The sequence below is a fragment of the Capricornis sumatraensis genome, chromosome 17 (assembly GCF_032405125.1).
Source record: "Capricornis sumatraensis isolate serow.1 chromosome 17, serow.2, whole genome shotgun sequence".
NCBI lineage: Eukaryota > Metazoa > Chordata > Mammalia > Artiodactyla > Bovidae > Capricornis > Capricornis sumatraensis.
This window is the reverse complement of record NC_091085.1, coordinates 77,934,720-77,954,894: the sequence shown is the minus strand read 5'-3', so window position 1 is coordinate 77,954,894 and position 20,175 is coordinate 77,934,720. Positions and strand designations below refer to the sequence as shown.

The window sequence follows — 20,175 nt, the reverse complement described above, 5'->3', positions numbered from 1 at the left end:
GCTAAGGCTCCACGCATGGCCGCCTGGACTACTGGCCGGCGGGGAGGGCTGGGGTGTGGCCTGGGGCCACCTGGCCCTGGCTCCTGGGAGGGTGTGGCCTGGGGCCACCTGGCCCTGGCTCCTGGGAGGGTGTGGCCTGGGGCCACCTGGCCCTGGCTCCTGGGAGCCTGTGGCCCAGGCCCGTCCCGGAGCTTGTCCTCTGTTCCGGGCAAAGGCTGGAAGATGAGACACCTAAGCCCTCCCCAGCCCGCATCTCCAACCTGCTCTCACCCTCAGCAAGGCTGACCTTTTTGGGGGGAGTCATACTTTGGGGGGGTGTGCCCACACTGTAGGGTGCAGAGCAGCGTCCCTGGCCTCCCCCAGCTAAACGAGCCCTCTGCCCCGGCCAGCCTCCCCCAGCTAAACGAGCCCTCTGCCCCGGCCAGCCTCCCCCAGCTAAACGAGCCCTCTGCCCTGGCCAGCCTCCCCCAGCTAAACGAGCCCCCTGCCCTGGCCAGTCATCAGTCATTCTCGATTGAGAACCACTGCTCTGGACCCAGGGGCCCCCGGCCACTGGGGACGGCTCTGCCAGCTGCTAGGCGGGCTGGCCTTCCTGGGGGAGGGCACTTGGTGGGCTGGCCTGGAGGGAGGCCCTGCCCACACCCTGATTCCTGGGAGCATTGAGGACTCCGGTCGCAGCCCAAACACCCCCCCGAGGTGTACCTCCGCATGGCTGGAGTCTGGCCGCCCGGGCCAGGGGAGGGCTTTGGCTCCTGTGCCCAGGGGGACAGACCGCAGCAGACTGAGGAACTGACACGCCGCTCACCTGCCCACAGGGCCTCCCAGTGGCACCCACGTTCATCGCTGTGTCCCTGGACGCAGACGCACCCCTGCCCCCCCGGGGGCTCAGTTACCCCTCGTGAGCTGGTGGGTTCCCTCTCTGCCCAGGCTCTAGCCCAGCTTTCTGGAACATCAGACTCACATGCCCACCCACCCTCCTGCCTCCCACCTCCTGAGCACCTGGACCCTCAGGCACCTACCTCAGACTCAACACGCCAAACCAGAAGCCAGCTCTGAGGCAGCCGAACATTCTCCAGTGGCCTCCTTTCCCCACTCCGAGACGGTCACCCAGGCCTCCCCCTACATCTGTGTGGCCTGGCCTTGGTTCCATCTTTATCCCTCTCTCTGCCTCCTGGCCGCTGCCACCATCTCAGTCCACTCCCCACTCAAGACAGCCGTGACCCTTCAAATGCATACCTCATCCTGCGAGGAGGCCACATGGGGGTCCTCCTTGGCCTCCAGACCCCTGGAGGAAACCCAGTCCCCACGCCCTGCTCATCCCACCCTGCGAGACTTGCTGGCCCCTACCCACGTCTCTCGTGGACCACAAGCCATGCCAACCAGGCATGTTCCCAGCCCAGTTGGCGACTCTTACAGCTTCTGTAAACATCTCGTTAAACAGAGGCAACCAAAGCCAAGACTGCAGTATCTTCGAAACAACATTCACATGTATACAGATCAGTCTCCACAGAGCAGAGTGAGAGGTGAAACAATCTGCCTGTCAGTACAAGAGACGTGGGTTTGATTAGGAAGGTCCCCTGGAGTAGGAAATGGCAACCCACTCAGGTATTATTCTTGCCTGGGAAATCCCATGGACAGAGGACCCTGGCGGGCCACAGCGCAGGGGGTCGCAAAGAGTCGGACATGATTGAGCACGCATGCACGCAGGGCTCAGAGGAAAATTCATTGTCCTAATTAGTTACATTAAAATAAAACAAAGCATCTCATGTAAGACGTTAGTAAAAGAACAATCAGAATAGCAGGGAAAGCAAGAGGAAGAATTGAGGGACAACTGAAGCAGAAATTGAGGATTTGAAGTCAGCTCTTGCAAAAAATACACAGCTGTTAGCTAGCCAATCAGTAAAAATTAAGGAAGAGTAAATACGCAAAGAATGAAATGAGAATGGGGAAATAACGTAAGCTATAGAGGAAGTTAAAAGCTCTAGAAAAGATGACTCATTTCAATAAAAATAAATTTGGAAAGTTGACAAGATAACCTTTCTAGGATGAATAGGATTCCGGTACTTAACACAAAACATCTCTGTTTATCAGAAACTCAGATTTAATTGGGCAGGCTTACAGGTCCCAGGAGCAGCAAAGATCTAGGTGGGTCAACGATCACACAGAAAAGCTGAACGTTGCAGGAACAGTGGCCTACCTCAAACGCCCTTCTGGAAAGTTCCCCAGTGTCCTGCCATTAGGACCAGAGGCTTCTCCTGCCAATTGCGTTCAGGAAACTCAACACAAAGTCCTCCAAAAAAAAAAAACAACAAAAAACTCGCAAACAGACTCCAAGCAACACATTCAAAAGGACAGCATGTCCCCAGCGGGCCCAACAGCAGGTCGGCCGGGAATGTCTGTGAGTGCCTGGACTCCCCTCTCAGCAGAGGAGAAAAACCAGAGCCATCTCCATGGAAAGGCATCTGACAGAAGCAAACGCTCCTCCTGGATTAAGAAAAAAACAACCCACAGACCTGACACCCCAAACACTGCAAGGGACACACGGGTACTCGCATCACACGAGTACATGTCCCAAACAACAATAACGTCTGCTGGACACTGACCACGGGCAGAAGCCACGCTCTCACTTTCCATGCGTGAATCCGTGTAATCCTCCCGGATGGAAGGAAGCCACGACGACCCCCATCTCACAAAGAGAAAGCGCGCGCTCAGTCGCGTCGACTCTGTGGCCCCTGGTCTGCAGCCCGCCAGGCTCCGCTGTCCGTGGGATTCTCCAGGCAAGAACACTGGAGTGGGTTGCCGTTTCCTTCCCCAGGAGATCTTCCCGACCCAGGGATCGCACCCGAGTCTCCTGCATCTCCTGAAACTGGCAGGCGGATTCTTTATCCGAGCCACCTGGGAGGCCCACGTCGAGGATCCTGAAGTCCCAAAGCTCCTAGGGTCCTGGAGCGTAAGTGCCAGAGGTGGAAACCTGGGAGGCGGGCGGAGTAAAGCAGTCTGGACCTCCTCCCTCACACCACATACAGAAATTAATTTGGGATGAACCTTAGGCCTAAATGGGAAGTCTAAAATAGTTGCGGGGGTGGGGGTTGATGGACCTCAAGAGGAGGGGGAAACGTATATAAACTTCTCATGGCTGATTCACGCTGTTGTAGAGCAGAAGCCGACACAAAGTTGTAACGCAATTAACCTCCAGTGAGAAAGAAAAAGTCATAAAATAATTGCCTCAGCAACTGGTCCAGCATCACTGATTATAAAGACCTTCACTTTCTTGATAAATTGCATCAGTGCTTTTGTGAAGCAGACAAGAACTCAAGTGAAGCAAGCCATCAGACTTTAACACACACTGTAAACACAGTAGGCTAGAAGAGCTTGGGAATAAACCTCAGAAATCCGTCAGCCACCAAGTCCACAAAGAAATGCAAACATATATGGGATTTTTGTCTCTGCTAAAAGAGCACTTCAAAGCAGTAGGGAGAAGATGAATTGTTAACCATCAGCACGAGAGCAAGCAGGGAGCCATCTGAGAGAGTAAAGCAGGGCCCCTGCTCTTTTTAGTTAACTCCAGTCGGACCAAGATTTAAGAATAAACCCGTTTAAAAATGAAACTGGAAAGAAAAGGAAAAAAAACCCAAAAGTAAAATTGTTCATTAGAAATGAAACTACTCCCCCGCCAAAACACCATACAGCTATTGTAAGAAAATGAGAGAATGTTCTGTTTATGCTCTTTGAGTAGGGAAGTCCTTTATTGGGCATGACATAAGATCAGGAAGCCATGTTGTTGTTGTGGTTGTTTTAAAAGGATGCTGGGGAGATTGGGATGGACACATACACCCTGTTCTATTTGAACTGGATAACCAGAAAGGACTACTGTGCTGCACATAGGACTCTGCTCGATACCATGTGGCAGCCTGGATGGGAGGGAACCTGGGGGCAGAATGCTTGCATGTGTGCGTGTGTGCGTGGCTGAGTCCCTTCACTGGTCACCTGAAACTGTCACAAATAAAAAGGTTTTTTTTTATTTTTAAAGAAAGGGTAAGCTAGGACCTCGGTTGGGACTCTGCTTCTAATGCAGGGGGTGGGGTTTGACCCCCGGTCAGGAAACTAAGCTCCCACACACTGAGCAGGATGGTCAAAGCTGTTCTCAAAAGAGAAAAGATCTGAACACACGGACATTTAAAATGTTGATGTGGAAAATATTTTAAAAGACCAATGACAACCTTGGGGAAAGATAGTTTCAATACATAACGTGACCTGAGCCTGCTTTCTTTAGTATTTAAATATTTAATAGCAAAGACCAAGACTCCCTTAGAAAGACCCGCAAGGATGTGACTCATGAGACTCTGGGAAGAGAGCTGCAAATGCTTACTTCAGTGCATACAGTCGTTCAACCTCACTGATAAATGTGCCAGTTAAAACAACGAGATCCCACAAAGCAAACAGCTGCAGCCCAAAGGCTTCGTCTTTGAATGCTTCCAAACACTGATAGCAGGGGAAAAAAACAGTCTTACACAAACTTCCCCAGAACAGAGAAAATATTGCCCAACTGTTAATGAGGCCAGCAGAATCCTGAGAACAAAACTTGACAAGGACAGCTCATGAAAGAAAAGTACAGGGTGACTTCACTCACTCGCAGAGGTGAAGAATCCCTAACTGATACATGAATTCACCACTATCAATTTGGGCTTATTCTGGGAATGCGTGGTCGGTTGAACATTACAAAATCAAGCAATTCTGGGAACTCCCTAGCAGTCTAGTGGTTAGGACCGCCAAGGGCCTGAGTTCAATCCCTGGCCTGGGAATTAAGATCCCACAAACCCGGCAACACGGCCAAACAAACAAAAACAAACCCTCAAGCGATGCACTTCCCTGCGTTAAGGGACTAACAGAACAGAGAGGAAAAAAACCACCCACCCTCTCAACAAATGCAGAAAGGCATCCGATACTTTGCCAACTTCCATGGACGACCAAAACTCCCAGGAACTAGGAACAGAAGGAAACTTGCTGAATCTGGTAAGTGGCGGCTACGAAAGCCTACTGGAAACGCCATACTTCACGGCAAAACCTACCAGCCTTCCTTTTGAGACCGAGGCCAACTTCTTCTGAGAAGGACACACGGCGTTTGCTGGCTTTCCCTGTTTCCTTTCCACGCGGAAAGAGAAGTCCTCGCCCAGGCAATCAGGTGAGAGAAACAAACACAAGGTGAAAGAACAGGCAAGGAGGACACGAAACTGTCCGTACGTGCAGGTACTTAAGAGGAAAGCTGAGAGAAACCCCAGGGAGGTGAGCAAGGCCGCCGGAGCCGAGGGAAGCGCGCAAAAAGCAGCGCTATTTCTATGCGTCCCCCACAAACAGAAGACACTTCTTTCTGGACTGAAACCACTTATGACAGCATGTTTAAAAATCCAAACCTCGAAGTGAAAGAAACAGGTATTCAAGACCCCGACGCTGACCAGTGCTGCAAACTCTAAGGGCAGGAGGTGAAGAAGTGAAAGTGAAGTGAAGTCGCTCAGTCGTGCCCGACCCTTTGCGACCCATGGACTGTAGCCCACCAAGCTCCTCCGTCCATGGGATTCTCCAGGCAAGAGCACTGGAGTGGGTTGCCATTTCCGTCTCCAAATATGAAGAAGGCTTGAATAAACAGAAGGTTATACTATGTTCACAGACTAAAAGAGTTAGGACGGTGCAGAGACCAGTTCTCCCCACATCCACCCATAAATCCGATGCAATTCTAATAAAAATCCTCTTTTTTGGGGGAGGGGTCTGTTTGTGGGGGTTTTTTTGTGTGTGTAAGTTGTGTGTGTGTAAAACTCATGTGGGAACACCAAGGACTAGGGCTAGCCCCGGCAGTGCTGAATGAAAGTGAAAGTCGCTCAGTCGTGTCCGACTCTTTGTGACCCCCCTGGACTATTCAGTCCATGGAGTTCTCCAGGCTGGAATACTGGAGTGGGTAGTCTTTCCCTTCTCCAGGGGATCTTCCCAACCCAGGGATCAAACCCAGGTCCCCCGCATTTCAGGCGGTCTTAAGCAAGAGCGTAGCAGAGGACTCACACTACCAGGTGTCGGGAGCAAGCCACGGTAACTGGGCGACCTGGCACCAGCACAGAGATACGCTGGACCCTGGGACGGGACAGTCACCTGACCTCTGACAGAGGAGACACAGCCGTGCAACGCGGCCGGGACTGTGTTTCAAAAGACAGAGCCGAGCCCACCAGGTATTCACGTGAGACAGGCGTATCCTGACCTGCCCCACACAAGGCACAGACACCACTCCAGGTGCATCTGATCATAAAATCGGACACAACAACGCCTTCATCGGAGCCGCAGAGCAGCTCGGCGACCGGGAGAGGCAAACAGGATGCAAAAAGCCCTGAGTGTAACAGAAACCGCCCCGATGAAGCTACACAGAACAGCAGCATTCTGAAGAAAGAAAACGCCGAGCGCAGCTCGCGGTCCGCCGCCTGGGGACTGAGAGGCAAGAAATTCTCGTGCTTGAGTTTTAAGATTTTTAATTGTGGTGAAATACAGGTGGGGCTTCCCTGGTGGCTCAGTGGTAAAGACTCTGCCTGCCAATGCAGGAGATACGGGTTTCCATCCCTGGGTCCGGGAAGACCCCCCAGGAGGAGGAAACAGCAACCCACTTCAGCACCCCTGCCTGGAGAACCCCATGGACAGAGCAGCCTGGTGGGCTACAGCCACGGGGTCACGAAAGAGTCGGACGTGACTCAGCAAATAAACAGCAGCAGCAAGACCCACGCGACACAGAACTGACCGTCTTCACCATTTCTCAGGGTCCCGCTCAGCGGCGCTGAGCACACGCACGCGGTTGCACAAACATCACCGCCGTGCTCTTCCCAAGCTGAAGCCCTCCAGCTCTGGGGAGTCCCCTGGTGGTCTAGCAGTTAGGATTCGGCGCCTTCACTGCTGGGGCGCGGGTCGGGGAACTGGCCAGAAACAGCGGCTCCCTATTTCCTGGGAGATCTCTATTCCACCCTCTGTCTCTAGGCATTGGCCCCGGGGCCCTCATGTACGTGGGATTGCCCAGTAGTCGTCCTTTTGTGTCTGGCTATTGCGCTCAGCACAACGGCCTCAAGGTGCGTCCACCTTCTCTGTAACAGGCGTCAGAGTTTCCTGCCTTTTCATGGCCCAGCGGAATCCCGTTGTATACAGACATGCCGCACCCGTTCACCCGTCTATCTGCGGATGGACCCTTAAGCTGCCTCCGCCTTCTGGCTGTCGTGAATAACTCTGCCGCTGTGAACACTGGAGGGTCCGTCTGAATGATTTAAAACCTTGCGCGCACAGTGTTTGTCAACACTGGTGACAAACGTCAGGTCACCTTTTGCGCATCTCTGGGCCTGGTGCCTAGTTCACAGGACCAGCGGCTGCAACGCACAGACCCAAACGGCGCCACGGCTTACTCACAGGCACGCTTATTTTTTGTTCCCAAAGCAAGACTGCATGCGTTAAACAGGTCGGGGCAGGGGCCCCTTCTACACGCTGGGCACCCAGGTTGGCATAGCTTCTAGTCCGGGGGAGCAGGGGAAAGGGCAGGTGGAGGGGTTTGCCTGGGGAGGCGTTAAGGCCCAGCCTGGAAAGTTCCCCACCCGCTTCTGCTGGCAGGCAGTGACGTGACTGCTCCAGGCACACGGGGCGCTGGAGGTTGCTGAGCCCCTACTCAAATAAACGGCTTCCGTCCTCTGCCCGGAGGCAGACTCCCCGAGGAAGCGCCGCCCGCCCCCACGGTGCAGGGCCTGGTCATCCCTTCCTCCCGAGCAGGACAGACCATGGGGACGGGGGTCTCCCAGCAAGGGCCTGGCCTGGGGGGGGCACTGGGTCACCTGGGGCTCTGTGGGAGGGAGCAGCCTGCCGAGGGGTCCCTGCCCCGACATCAGCAACAGGAGGCCCAGGGGGGAGGCGGGAGGAGTGTGAGGGCTCCTTCCTCGGAGGCTGGGGGTGTCAGGGGCCGTTGCTGCTGAGGCCCAGGCCCCCACGTGGCTCCATGGCCTCCTCCCCTCCCCCGGCACTGGGCTCCAGGGCTGTCCTCCCCTCTCTGAGGCCAGGGTCCTCACCACTGATGTTTGCAGGGGCCCTGTGCCCAGCCCTGGGGCCCTGCAGCCTCACACAGGCCTGGCCGCACCCCCACACTCCCTCAGGGCCCCGGGAAAACCTCTGCCAGGTGTTGGGGCTTCCCAGGCTGGTCGGCCCCTGGCACTGGGAAAGCCTGACGTCTGCGGCCAGGGCCACAATGGATCCCTTCTCCTGCCCAGGGTGGGGGTGAGGGGGTGACTCCCAGGCCCAGAGGGACGGGGTGGGGTGGGGAGCCAAGAGGAGGCCAGGCTTCCCTCTCAGGCCTCAGCGGCCGCCCCCACATTGCTCACCCACAAATGCCCAGCCTGGCCCTGCCAGGGAGGCGCGGGGCTCCGGCTGGTGGGAGGCCAGCCCTGCCTGATCTCATCCCCAGGGAGGAAAGTACCTGCCCTGGGGCCAAGGGGTGGGCACTCAGCCCCCGTCCTGAGCTGGGAGCCAGGGGTGGGTAGGTGCCCGGTGGGGTCTGGAAGGACATGCACTGACTGGGCACCACCCCCGGGACCCTCCCACCTTTGCTGTGTTCCCTCAAACACGCCCCACCACACGCAGCACCCTAGGACTCCCGGCAGGGGCACCTGCTGCCCGCCCCCTCCCCGCCCGGGCCTCTCTGCCCAGGACCCTCTGCCAAAGGCAGGGCTGAGGAGGTAGGGAGGTCAGTGCCTGCTGAACCGTGGGTAACCTGTACAACTTCCAAGACTGGCGATTCGAGGCGTCCCCCACCCCAGGTGGGCCTGCATGAGCCTTGGCCGAGGTGGTGACCACAAGCCTGCTGGGGCACTTGCCCGGCCCTCCCTGGTGGCCTGGGTCCCCGGGAGCGTCCACCTCCGCGATTCTTACCCTCTGCTGCCCCCACGTGGCCACTCTCAGCACGGCCGTGAGAAGGCTGCTCAGGGCGCCCTACCCAGGGCCCCAGGTGTCTCCAGGTTGCGCCCTGCCCCTCGATCCTCTTAGGCAGAGCCACCAGCCCTGGGCAGCAGGCACCCACCTCCAACCCACAAGCCCCGGCACTTCCCCGTCTGAGACCTCTGATGGAAACCCAGCACCATCCTACCCAGGCACCCCAGAGTGCCCATTCAATACCCTCACGAGAGGCCTGGGCCCTGTACACTCGCCTCTGGAGAGTCGTGGGCAAAGGGCCCAGGGGCCTGGACCAGCTGGACGTGGCGCTACCGCACTGCCTCTGGGGCTGGGCCAGAGCTGGGTGCCCAGTGTAGCACCCCGTGCACCCTTCCGCTCCCATGACGCAGTCACCGTTCTAGATCCCACTTCACAGGCGGAGAGTCGGAGCCTGGGGACGGGCCGGTCACTCTGGGTGCCGTGCACTGCCCAGGGCGACCACTGGACTCCCGGGAACGAGGCACGCCACCACAAGCATCGACACCATGGAGGGCACCAGAGCTTGTTTTCTGCCCCCATCCCAGAAGACTCAGAGTTACAAGGCTGGAGCGTAGGAGGGCTCTCTCCATGCCCAAGGCTGGACCCAGCCACAGTCTCTGGCAGCCAGCCCCCAGGGCCTGGGAATCAAGGGAGCTCGGCCCTGGGGCTCACTGCTGGGTCAGCAGGCTCACCCTGGGGGTCAGGGGCACGGGCACGGGATCCGAGGTACTGGCCTTTGCACATCAGGTACTGGGATGTCAGGGCTCGGGAGACAGGCCTCGGGATTCAAGGGTACGGAGCCCCGGGCCTGCAGGGAACAGAGCCACAGGAGCTCCCCGGTTACAGTTCGGGGTTCGGGCCTTCGGTGACAGAGCAGGGCACTTGGCTTGAAAAGCTCAGGTACCAGGTGTCCGGGTTCCACGTGTCTGGCGCTAGGAACCCGAGTATTCAAGTACTGGGGTGCAGGCTCTTGGAAGTTTGGGAGGCTGCGCTTTGGCCTCGGGGAGGCTCCGTGCATCTTGTGCCACTGGCCAAGTGTGCTTTGCTCAGGGTTGCGAACCCCAGACGGCCCTGCAACAGAGTTGTGGTCTAGCGCAGGCACGGTGGTCCCATGCCCGCCCCGGGGTGGGGGTGGGGGTGCGGGGGCGGGCCCAGGAGAACCGAGGAGGAGTGGGCCCGGCCTGGGAGAGAGGGGTCTCACGTGTTGCTCTTCCGGCGGCGTAGGAACCAGTAGCCAAGCCCAACCAGGGCCACCAGCCCCAGGCCTCCAAAGATGATGCCCAGCAGCACCGCGTAGCTCCGTCCTGGAGAGGCGGTGGGCTGTGAGTGCGCCCAGCAACCGAGTGCAGGCGTGCGCACATGCATGCGTGGGGCGGACTTGGGGCGCGGGCGCGTGGGTCGGTGGGCGGGGCTAGGCTGACTGGTGGGCGGGGTTAGGCAGTATGGGTAGGGCTAGGACTAGTGGGCGGGGCTTCTGATGGGCGGGGTGTTCTCACCTGGCTGGCACGTGGGGGTGGGCCAGGACCAGGTGCCGTCGGCCTGGCAGGTGCTGGCCTCTGCCCCAGCCAGGCTGTAGCCGTTGTTGCAGCGGAAGCGGACGGTGGAGCCCACCAGGTACCTCTCACCCTGCTTGTGTCCGTTGGCAGGCGGGGCCAGCCAGCCACAGGACACCACTGGGGTGGGGGCGGGGCACAGACGTCAGACCTGAGCTCGCCGCCCGCTGTCACCAGCCTGGGGGGCCGTGTCCCAGCGCCAGGCGCCCGCGCGCCGCCCCCCCCTCCCCCCGTCACCCTCACCGGGCTGCAGGCTCTGCACGCGAAGCAGGTGTTGCATGTGGGCCACTCGTGAGGCGTTGCCCACGCTCAGGCTCCCGGTGGCCGCCACGTCGAATTTGCAGAAACTGTCGTCCCCACACAGGTCGGCTGCCGCACTCGCCTGGCTGGGGCTCGCGGAGCTTTCCTCCGGGAAGAGGGGCAGGAAAGTGGGGTCATGCTTAGGCTGTTCCTTGAAGTTTTCCACCAGGAACTTGGAGTCGTAGGTGAGCAGAGAGGAGGCGTTCTGCACGGCCCCTGGGAAGACAGCAGCAGGCCTGGAGGGGGGGGAGGGCCTGGGGGCTCCCCGCACCTGCACCGAGCCCTCCCCAGGGCCGTGCCCCCTCCCCTCCTGCCCGTGGCCTCTTACAGTCAGCCCCGAAGCGGAACAGCTCTCGAGAACTGGCGCTGGGCGGCAGGACCTCCCCACTGCGCAGGGTGAAGTCATCGGCCGGGTTGTCGTTGAGCGTCCCGAGGAGGCCCCGCGTGTGGGTCAGGAACTTCTCAGGCAGCAGGACCGCCACACTCAGGAACGGCCCTTGGAGGCTGATCTCCAGGCCGGCCTCTGACGTCAGCATAACTGATACTCTGTCCCCAGTGGCCGACAGAAACATGCCTGGGCACACGTGGAGGTGGGGTCAGGGTCGCCCCTGTGGGTGCTGGGCTGTGACCCCACGCGGGGGCTAGCACCGTGGGCTTCAGGGCCAGGAGGGCGTCCCCAGGGCCCAGCCTGCCTTGACACTCCCGCACCCTGGGCAGCGGGTCTGAGTGCCCAGGCCCTGAAAGGAGCTCCCACACCAGGGTCCTGTAAGGGGGAGACTGGCTGTTGGCCCTCATACCCTGACTCCACCCTGTGTCCCCCTTCCCTTCCTGCTAGGACCCCCAGATGGGGCCCCCACCATCCCACTCACCCTTCAGGTCCATCCAGCGCTGCTCCGCAAAGCTGAGCACCTCCTGGTTCAGCAGCACCTGCAGGACCCCCGCACCGTCCCCCAGCCGGACCTCCACCACGTCTGAGTTGGCCTCCTGGATGGCCACCGCAGTCAGCCCCGTGCCTCGGTCCTGAGAGCCTGGGATGATGGGTGCAAAATGGGGTCCACCGGGCTCAGCTTCCCCCTCCCCAGGGATGACCCTGAGCCACCCAGAGCCCCCGGGGCCTGGCCTCACCCTCGGGCGCCATCCTGGTCTGGGCCCGCGCCTGCACCCGCAAGTCGGTCAGCGCGGCCTCCAGCAGCACGTACTCGCCACGTCCATTGAATGTGAAGTTGGTGCCGTCGAAAGTGACGAAGTGTGGGTCCCCGAAAGCGGAGGCTGGAAAGATCGGAAGGTGAGGTGGGTGGTCCTGACTCTGCCCTGGGCAGTGCGCGCCCGTCCCAGCACCCACCCAGGCGAGGGGGCCGGTAGCTGCGGCAGTCGCTGGAGGGCCGTCTGTTCATGTAGCGGAAGCACTCAGGTGCCCAGAGGCAGCAGTGGTAGAAGCTGATGACGTCGTAGATCCAGTGGGAGAGGCCGGGCACGCGGGGCGGCACGCGGTAGGGGGGTGAGCCCCAGTCGTGGCCGCGGTCCGGGGTGCTGCCCCCGGTGGAGTCGGCCGTCAGGAGCTGTGTGCCCTCCGCCGTGTAGCAGCACTGCTGGCCGGAGTCGTACTTGGGGCTGCGGCACAGACAGGGTCAGGGCCGCCCTGGCCCGGCCCCGGCCCTCCCCGCGCCCTGCCCTCCATCTCGGGCTCACCTGGCTTGCACTGAGCGCACGCAGTGCACAGCGCCTGGGTGGTAGGTGCACACGCTGCCCCGCTCCAGGTCACAGCCGTAGTCTGTCTGCAGAGGGGCTGGCGGCTGTCACCTGCACGGGCTCGGGGCTCCACCATCCCCTACCCCTGTGGGGCCTCGGACCCCCAGCCTCACCTCCCAGGCCTCCGCCTCCCTTCCCTGTGATGCCTCGAGCACCGTGGCCCTTGCTGGTGGGGGCAGCCAGCCCTAGCCTGCCCCTCGCCCACTCCCACTCTCTGTCTGGGGTGGGGGGCTCACGTGGAAGCGGCCGGAGTCAGCCCGGGCCTGGGCCAGGGTGCAAGGGCAGTCGGGCAGCTCCTCCAGGAACGTGGGCAGCTGGTCCTCCAGCTCCTCCCAGGCCAGGCACTGGTTTCGGGCCCAGGCCACAGGGTCCATCCGGAAGTCGTCACCCAGGTGCCAGGCCAGCGCGTGCTCGTTGCTCCAGAGCGCTTGCACATCCCTGTGGGGGATGCACGCACGCTCGGGGCTGCCATCCCTGCCCCAGCCCTGGCCCCGCCCCCGCCATCGTCCACTGTAGGGCAGCAGACAGACAGGCCCAGGGCCCGTCCTCCGGGGCGGTCCTTACTGCTCCCCTGCGCGGTGTCTGCTGTCCACAATGCGGAGGGAACCCACTTCCCATCTCTGGAAGTTCTGCGGGGCAGGTTTCGGCGTGAAGGTGAAGGAACCGGAGTTGTGGACGTTGGTAGCCAAGGAATACAGGTATGACCACGCTGCTGCCCACTCCTGGGAATATGGCTGCCCTGAGGGGGTGGGGGCGGGGGAGAAGGCCTCATCAGCCCCGGGGCCTGACCCAGGAGCCCCCCGGGGCGCAGGTGGGGGTGGGTGCCACGGACAGATGGCCCCCACACGCGGGCCTGCCCTGCTGGGGGAGGGAGCCAGGCCCAGGCCTGCTGGTCCTCCAGGGGCTCCGAGAGGATGGCGTGGGGCACATCTTCCCTATTTCCAGGACAAGCCGTGTATCCAGGAACTGCGAACGTCTGCACCTCCTCCAGCCCCGGTACCCAGGCAGTCACCCCCCACCCGCCTCCCTGTGCCGATCCAGCCAGTTGCCCTTTCCTGCCAACACCTTCTGGCTCGAAATCCCCGCCTGGAATCCCCCCACCTGGAGTCTCCTTTCTGCCATGTCCGTGAGCTCCAGGCTCCCGGTGGGGGTCAGGGGCTCGACCCCTGCAGCGGAGGGCCTGCTGCCGGCCTCACCTGTCTCCTCGTAGCCCCATAGCTCGATGGTGACGGTGTCCGAGGGCAGGGCCGAGGTGTTCCAGGTCAGGGTGAGGTTGCCCTGCGTGCCAGGAGTGCCGTAGTACTGCCAGCGGGTCTCGTTCACCAGCTGGCTCTTCTCGGAGTCCGACACTTTGCCGGGGTGCACTGGGCGGGGGGCGGGGAGGTGAGGGCTGAAAGAAGGCCTGGGGCCCTAGGGCGTCTGGGGAGGAGGTCCGGGGCTCTTTGAGCTGTGGGGACCTCCTAAGGCAGTCCCTCGGGAGCTACAGTGCCCTTGTAGTAGGAAAGGTCAGGGCTGGGAGAGGAGGGGCCCTGATCTTTGTCCCCCGGGCTGGCTCCTCCCCTGCCCTGGCCAGAGCCAACTCCCCCCTAGTCCTCCTCCCTCTGGGCTGGAACCCCCGCGTGGATGCCAGTGGGTGGAGAAAGGAGTCTGGGGAGCCCACACCCAGGGCAGGCCTCCAAAGTGACTGGTTCAACCAGATTATTGCCCGGGAGAGTCCCTGTGAGGGCACTGGGCCCAGGAGGGTGCGGCCCGGTGCCCTCCTCCCCTGCCATCCGGCCGTCACCGTCGGGCTCACCGGAGAGCCAGGTGCCCGAGCGCGGGAAGGAGCGGCCGTTGTCCATGGAGAGCGTGAGTGGGATGCGGCCGGACTCGTAGAGCAGGGGAGACACGCAGTGCACTCGGCCGGAGGCGTCCACGTAGCCGCGGGTCTGGATGCTCTCCTTAAAGCTGCGAGGGGCAGAGGGGGTGGACAGGCTGGGCCGGCAGGGGCCGACCCTCTCCGAGGCTCCCAGCCTCCTCCCAGGGAACCCATCGGGCCAGTAGCTCCAGCCCTCGGTCCTGGGGCCCCACCCAGCCCACCAGGGGGTCTGGGCCCCAGCGTGCCCCCTCGGGGGCCTCCCACCTGCAGATCACACTGTCAGCGGGGTTGGACCAGTTGAGATGCTGGACCACAAAGTCCTTGCCTCCCATCATGGAGCCAGAGTAGGGCGAGATCTCCAGGCAGAAATCCCGGACATCCACGCAGCAGCTGGCCAGGCCAAAGCAGGTCGGGTGGCAGGAACATGGCCCGCTCTGGTCTCCGCAGCGCTGGGAGCAGCTCCCCTGGGCACCTGGAGGAGAGGGCACGGAGGGCCGCGTCGCGCAGGGTGCCTGTCTCGCTCTCCCTGGGAGCCCCTTACAAGCAGCCCCAGGAGACAGCTGGCTGGGAACAGCGCTGACCACCATGAGGACACAGCAGAAACCCCGCAGGGCTCGGAGTCAGGGGTGGCGGTTAATTCTTAGTTCGTTGGCCTGAATGACTGGCTGGAATTGGGGGAGATCTGGGGACACGTGAAATCACTCAGTCGTGTCTGACTCTTCGCAACTGCGTGGACTGTAGAGCCCACCAAGCCTCTCCGTCCATGGGATTTTCCAGGCGAGAGGACTGGAGTGGGGTGCCATTTCCTTCTCCCCTCCCTGCCTGGGCAGACTGACTCTCAGCAACCAAGTCGGTGTGCTTGATGGGTACGCGTGCCTGACCCCCACCTCTCCCCCGCCCCGATGTGCGGGGAGCTGCCTCCACTTCCTAAAGCATCAGTGGACCGGAGCCTGCAAAAGGACCTCCCTGGCTCACCCAGCCTGGGGTCTGGGGATGTGGCTGCCAAGAGTCCCCTTGGAGGCCCACTAGGGGCTGGTGCCAGCTGAACTTGTCCCATCCTCTGCTGGGCATTGCGGGCTTGCCCACCACGGGTTAAGCCCTGAAGGGAGCCCACCCCACCCTCGGGGGAGAAGGTGAGGGGTGCTCCCCTCCTTTTAGGGGACATTTCCGGCAGAGGACTCAGCCAGGCCAGGAGAGGGGAGAGGGCAGTTTGGTGGGAGGGGGGGGTGCTGTGGGGAGCCGTCCCGCTGGGGCTGGCCTGGCCACGCGGCTTGGAGGGTGGAGACCAGGGGACGCTGCAGGCCCCTGTCCCATCTGGCCCGTCCCAGCCGCCCCCACCCCCACCCCGGCGCTGGTCAAGGGCCAAGCCTGGGCCTGAGCCACCACTGCAGCCCTGCCTCATGCAGTGCAGGGCCTGGCACTCAGGAGCGTCAATAAATATTTATTGACCGAGGCTGTGATGGCCTGAGGGGTGGGGCAGGAGGCTGAGTGAAGCTCTAAGTAAGACAAGCGGCAGGGGGATGTGGTGCCTCCTAGGATGGGAAGCTGGCCGGGAGGGGGCTGGGGAACGGGTGAAAACCAGCCTGGCCTGGCCCGGCGGGGCTCAGGGGCCTGGCTCCGGAGCGCAGGGCCTTTCCCAGGACTCGCTCGGGCTCAGCCCCCCTGAGAGGGACCCGTGGTCCTGCCTCCAGCTGGCCAGGGGGCCCAGTGGGGCTGAGGGCTCCTCCATCAAGGCTCAGGTCCCAGTCCAAGGGCTTGGCTGCGCTCACCCTCCCCGGCAACCTCCCTCCCGGCCACGACCACCTTCCGGCTCCCAGCTAGCTTAGAGTAGGCATAGCCCAGAACACCCCCACCCCAATCCCGACCAGCAGCCCCTTGGCCCTGGGCTCCCCAGAATTTCTTCTTCCTCTTAGCACCCTCCAGGATGGACACGGATCTGAGCAAACTCCAGGAGATGCTGAAGGACGGGGAAGCCTGGCACGCTGCCGCGCACGGGGTCGCAGAGTCAGACGCGACCGAGCGACTGAACGCATCAGCCCCCAGTGTGGTCACAGACCGCCAGACGGATGGACAGAAGTCCAAGCCCAGGGAGGTTCTGCGCTGGGTCTGACTGCAGCGGGCAGACAGGGGACGGCAGGGCAGGGCGGGGGCATACCTGCTGCAGGCCGGAGGCCCGGGCCGGGGACAGTCGCCAGCAGCAGCAGGGCCCAGGGCAGCAGGGACGGCTTCATGGTGCGGCCCGCGTCTGCAGACGGCGCAGCAGGGGCCGGAGGTGGCGGGTCAAATATTCCCCAAGCCCGGCCCCGCCCCGCGCTGCCGCCCCGCCCCGCCCCGCCCCGCCCGGTCCCCTCTCAAAGTCCACAGGTGCCCGAAGCGCCCGCAGGGCTCAAGCTGCCCCGTTAGCACATTCCTGGCCCTCCGGCCCCTGACCCAGGGGAGGGGACCGGCATCCTGAAGCCGGACGTCCGGGACGGCCGCTCAGACCCCGGATCCCAGTCCCCACCCCCCGCCCCCAGGCCTGCTCCGCAGGGCCGCGCTCTCGCCTGGGAAGGGATGATGCTGCGGTGGGGAGAAGGCACAGCGTTCCCTGCCATCCCGGGATTCCAGCCCCCGGGGGTCCTGGGGCCACGGGCCTCGAACCTCAGCTGCCCCACTGGGAGCTGGACTTCCCAGGTCCTCCCCACAGCCGGGGTGGGGTGCGGGAGCTGGCACCTTCCTGCCGGTGCCTGCCTGCGGTCTGCTGTGTAGGCGCTGGGGCACGGCCCCGACTGGGCGAGGGCGGAGACACCCCCGGTGGGCGGAGGGGAAGGAAGGGGGGAGGGGCGGGGCCGGGAGCCCCCGGCAGGTGAACCCTGGGGGCAGGGTGGGGGGCTGAGGCCCGGACCCTGGTCTCCTCTCTGCTCGGCTCGCTGGGCTGCTGGCGGGGTTCCGGGAAGAAACGGGGTCATCTGTGCTCTCCTGAAGCGCTTCTGCCCCGAGCCTGGGGGCCAGAGAGGAGCCGCCCCGCCCCGCCCGCCCCCGCCCCGTCACTCTGAGTTTGCATAATCTCTTCCTGTCCCACACTTCTCTTCTGTTTATGCAGGTGTGGAAACTGAGGCCCAGACCGGGAGAGGCAGCCAGGTCCCTGGGAGAGGTGGTTTCCGGGAGCCTCCGCGGCCAGGGTAGGCGGGGAGGACCCAGGGCGGAGACTCACTCGGGCCCTGCCACCTGGGCCAGGTCTAGACAGTGGTCGCTTCTCAAGGCAACCGAAGGGGACAGGGCCCTGGACCCCTTAGGGAATTGAAGCTAGCGGGGGGGGGCCCTGGGCTGTGAGAGGCCTCAGGGCCCTGGGGGGTCAGCCAGCCTGGCTCCCTGGTCACTGCCCGCTCCCCCCCACTACCCCGCAGTGATCCAGAGAGCCGGCAGGGGTGGGGGAGGGGGGGTGTGGCCACAACTGCTAAGCAGATGCTGGGCACTCAGAGCACTTCTGGGGCCAGCTGCCCTGGGTGTGGTCCTCCGGTCCCCAAGCCAGCCTGGGGGGCTGGTACTGGGACTTGCTCCAGGGCCCTGACCACGGCTTAGGGAGCACGGACGTGAAAAAATGCACAGCGTGAGAGTTAAGTTTTATTTGGGGCAAAATAAAAAGGCAGAGGAACCAGAGATCAAACTGCCAACATCCGCTGGATCATGGAAAAAGCGAGAGAGTTCCAGAAAAACATCTATTTCTGCTTTATTGACTATGCCAAAGCCTTTGACTGTGTGGATCACAATAAACTGTGGAAAATTCTGAAAGAGATGGGAATACCAGACCACCTGACCTGCGTCGAGAAATCTGTGTGCAGGTCAGGAAGCAGCAGTTAGAAATGGACATGGAACAACAGGCTGGTTCCAAATAGGAAAAGGAGTACGTCAAGGCTGTATATTGTCACCCTGCTTATTGAACTTCTATGCAGAGTACATCATGAGAAATGCTCGGCTGGAAGAAGCACAAGCTGGAATCAAGATTGCCGGGAGAAATATCAATAACTTCAGATATGCAGATGACACCACCCTTATGACAGAAAGTGAAGAGGAACTAAAGAGCCTCTTGATGAAAGTGAAAGAGGAGAGTGAAAAAGTTGGCTTAAAGCTCAACATTCAGAAAACGAAGATCATGGCGTCTGGTCCCATCACTTCATGGCAAATAGATGGAGAAACATTGGAAACAGTGTCAGACTTTATTTTTGGGGGGGCTCCAAAATCACTGCAGATGGTGACTGCAGCCATGAAATTAAAAGACGCTTACTCCTTGGAAGAAAAGTTATGACTAACCTAGACAGCATATTGAAAAGCAGAGACATTACTTTGCCGACTAAGGTCCATCTAGTCAAGGCTATAGTTTTTCCTGTGGTTATGTATGGATGCGAGAGTTGGTCTGTGAAGAAGGCTGAGCGCCGAAGAACTGATGCTTTTGAACCGTGGTGTTGGAGAAGACTCTTGAGAGTCCCATGGACTGCAAGGAGATCCAACCAGTCCATTCTGAAGGAGATCAGCCCTGGGATTTCTTTGGAAGGAATGATGCTAAAGCTGAAACTTCAGTTCTTTGGCCACCTCATGCGAAGAGTTGACTCACTGGAAAAGACTCTGATGCTGGGAGGGATTGGGGAAAGGAGGAGAAGGGGACGACAGAGGATGAGATGGCTGGATGGCATCGCCGACTCGATGGACATGAGTCTGAGTGAACTTCGGGAGCTGGTGATGGACAGGGAGGCCTGGCGTGCTGCGATTCATGGGGTCGCAAAGAGTCGGACACAACTGAGCGACTGAACTGAACTGACTGAAAGACTTTTTCCAGTTGTCACGTATGAATGTGAGAATTGGACCATAAAGAAGGCTGAGCACTGAAGAACTGGTGCTTTTGAACTGTGGTGTTGGAGAAGACTCTTGAGAGTCCCTTGGAGTGCAAGGAGCTCCAACCAGTCCATCCTAAAGGAGATCAGTCCTCAGTATTCACTGGAAGGACTGATGCTGAAGCTAAAGCTCCAGTACTTTCGCCACCTGATGGGAAGAGCCATTGGAAATGACCCTGATGCTGGGAAAGATTGAAGGCAGGAGGAGAAGGGGACGACAAGAGGATGGGATGGCTGGATGGCATCAACGACTCGACAGATGTGAGTTTGAGCAAACTCTGGTGAAGAAGGGATTCATAGGGCCTGGACTCCATCTGAGGCCTGTTCATGCTGATCATGCTCGGCCACCTTTCCAATGGACTCTGAACTCCGTGTTTAGTGCCTATGAAGACAACAACAGAAGGGTAAGACCCCCTCCAGACAGGGGAACCTTGAAGATCGTATGTAGGTTACTCATCGCCTAAGAGAAAACACACGCTAATCACCCCTTCCTCCAGACAGGCCATAACATTTTCTGTATCTATCGGAGAGTAACCTCGGGTTTATTGATTACTGGCTAATTGAGCACATGAGCACAGAGCACGTGAATGATGGGGTTCTTGGGATTGTATTTTCCTTGGTTTATGTAAGTCTCAAGGAATTTGGGGTGGTGGGTTCAGACATGTACACATGGGGTATAAAAGATTTTCACAAATGCTGGTCGGGGTCCTTGGCTAAGAGGAGACTCCGCCTCGGGCCCCAGTGTCATAAACCGCACTCCCCTATCTGCACTGTCCCTCTGAGTGAGTTTGTTTCCCGGAACGCGTGGCTACAACACTGGGAGACGGTGAAGGACAGGGAGGCCTGGCGTGCTGCAGTCCACGGGGTCGCAAAGAGTCGA

At 60.4% G+C, this 20,175-nt stretch overlaps 1 protein-coding gene across 1 annotated transcript; it reads right to left on the bottom strand.

The window, feature by feature from the left end:
• Positions 1 to 9,532: 9,532 nt before the first annotated feature.
• On the bottom strand, positions 9,533 to 17,147 carry SUSD2 (sushi domain containing 2). Its single transcript, XM_068989962.1, has 16 exons — positions 17,068 to 17,147; positions 16,583 to 16,672; positions 14,692 to 14,899; positions 14,365 to 14,516; positions 13,766 to 13,933; positions 13,134 to 13,308; positions 12,806 to 13,007; positions 12,510 to 12,595; positions 12,163 to 12,431; positions 11,946 to 12,089; positions 11,690 to 11,848; positions 11,149 to 11,394; positions 10,764 to 11,036; positions 10,464 to 10,640; positions 10,169 to 10,271; positions 9,533 to 10,038 (listed from the first exon to the last, which is right to left on the bottom strand). The coding sequence occupies exons 2-16, from the start codon at positions 16,656 to 16,658 to the stop codon at positions 10,014 to 10,016; spliced, it is 2,463 nt and encodes an 820-aa protein (XP_068846063.1). The 5' UTR covers positions 16,659 to 16,672; positions 17,068 to 17,147; the 3' UTR covers positions 9,533 to 10,013.
• Between the last annotated feature and the right edge of the window lie 3,028 nt (positions 17,148 to 20,175).

What these genes read in the sequence shown, in the direction of transcription:
- SUSD2 (XM_068989962.1), bottom strand. Translation starts at nt 16,658, where the DNA reads ATGAAGCCGTCCCTGCTGCCCTGGGCCCTGCTGCTGCTGGCGACTGTC. An exon ending in GCTGACAGTGTGATCTGCAG is followed by an intron (nt 14,517 to 14,691) that starts GTGGGAGGCCCC and finishes TGCCCCTCGCAG; the next exon opens with CTTTAAGGAGAGCATCCAGA. An exon ending in GTTCCGCTTCGGGGCTGACT is followed by an intron (nt 11,037 to 11,148) that starts GTAAGAGGCCAC and finishes CTGTCTTCCCAG; the next exon opens with GGGCCGTGCAGAACGCCTCC.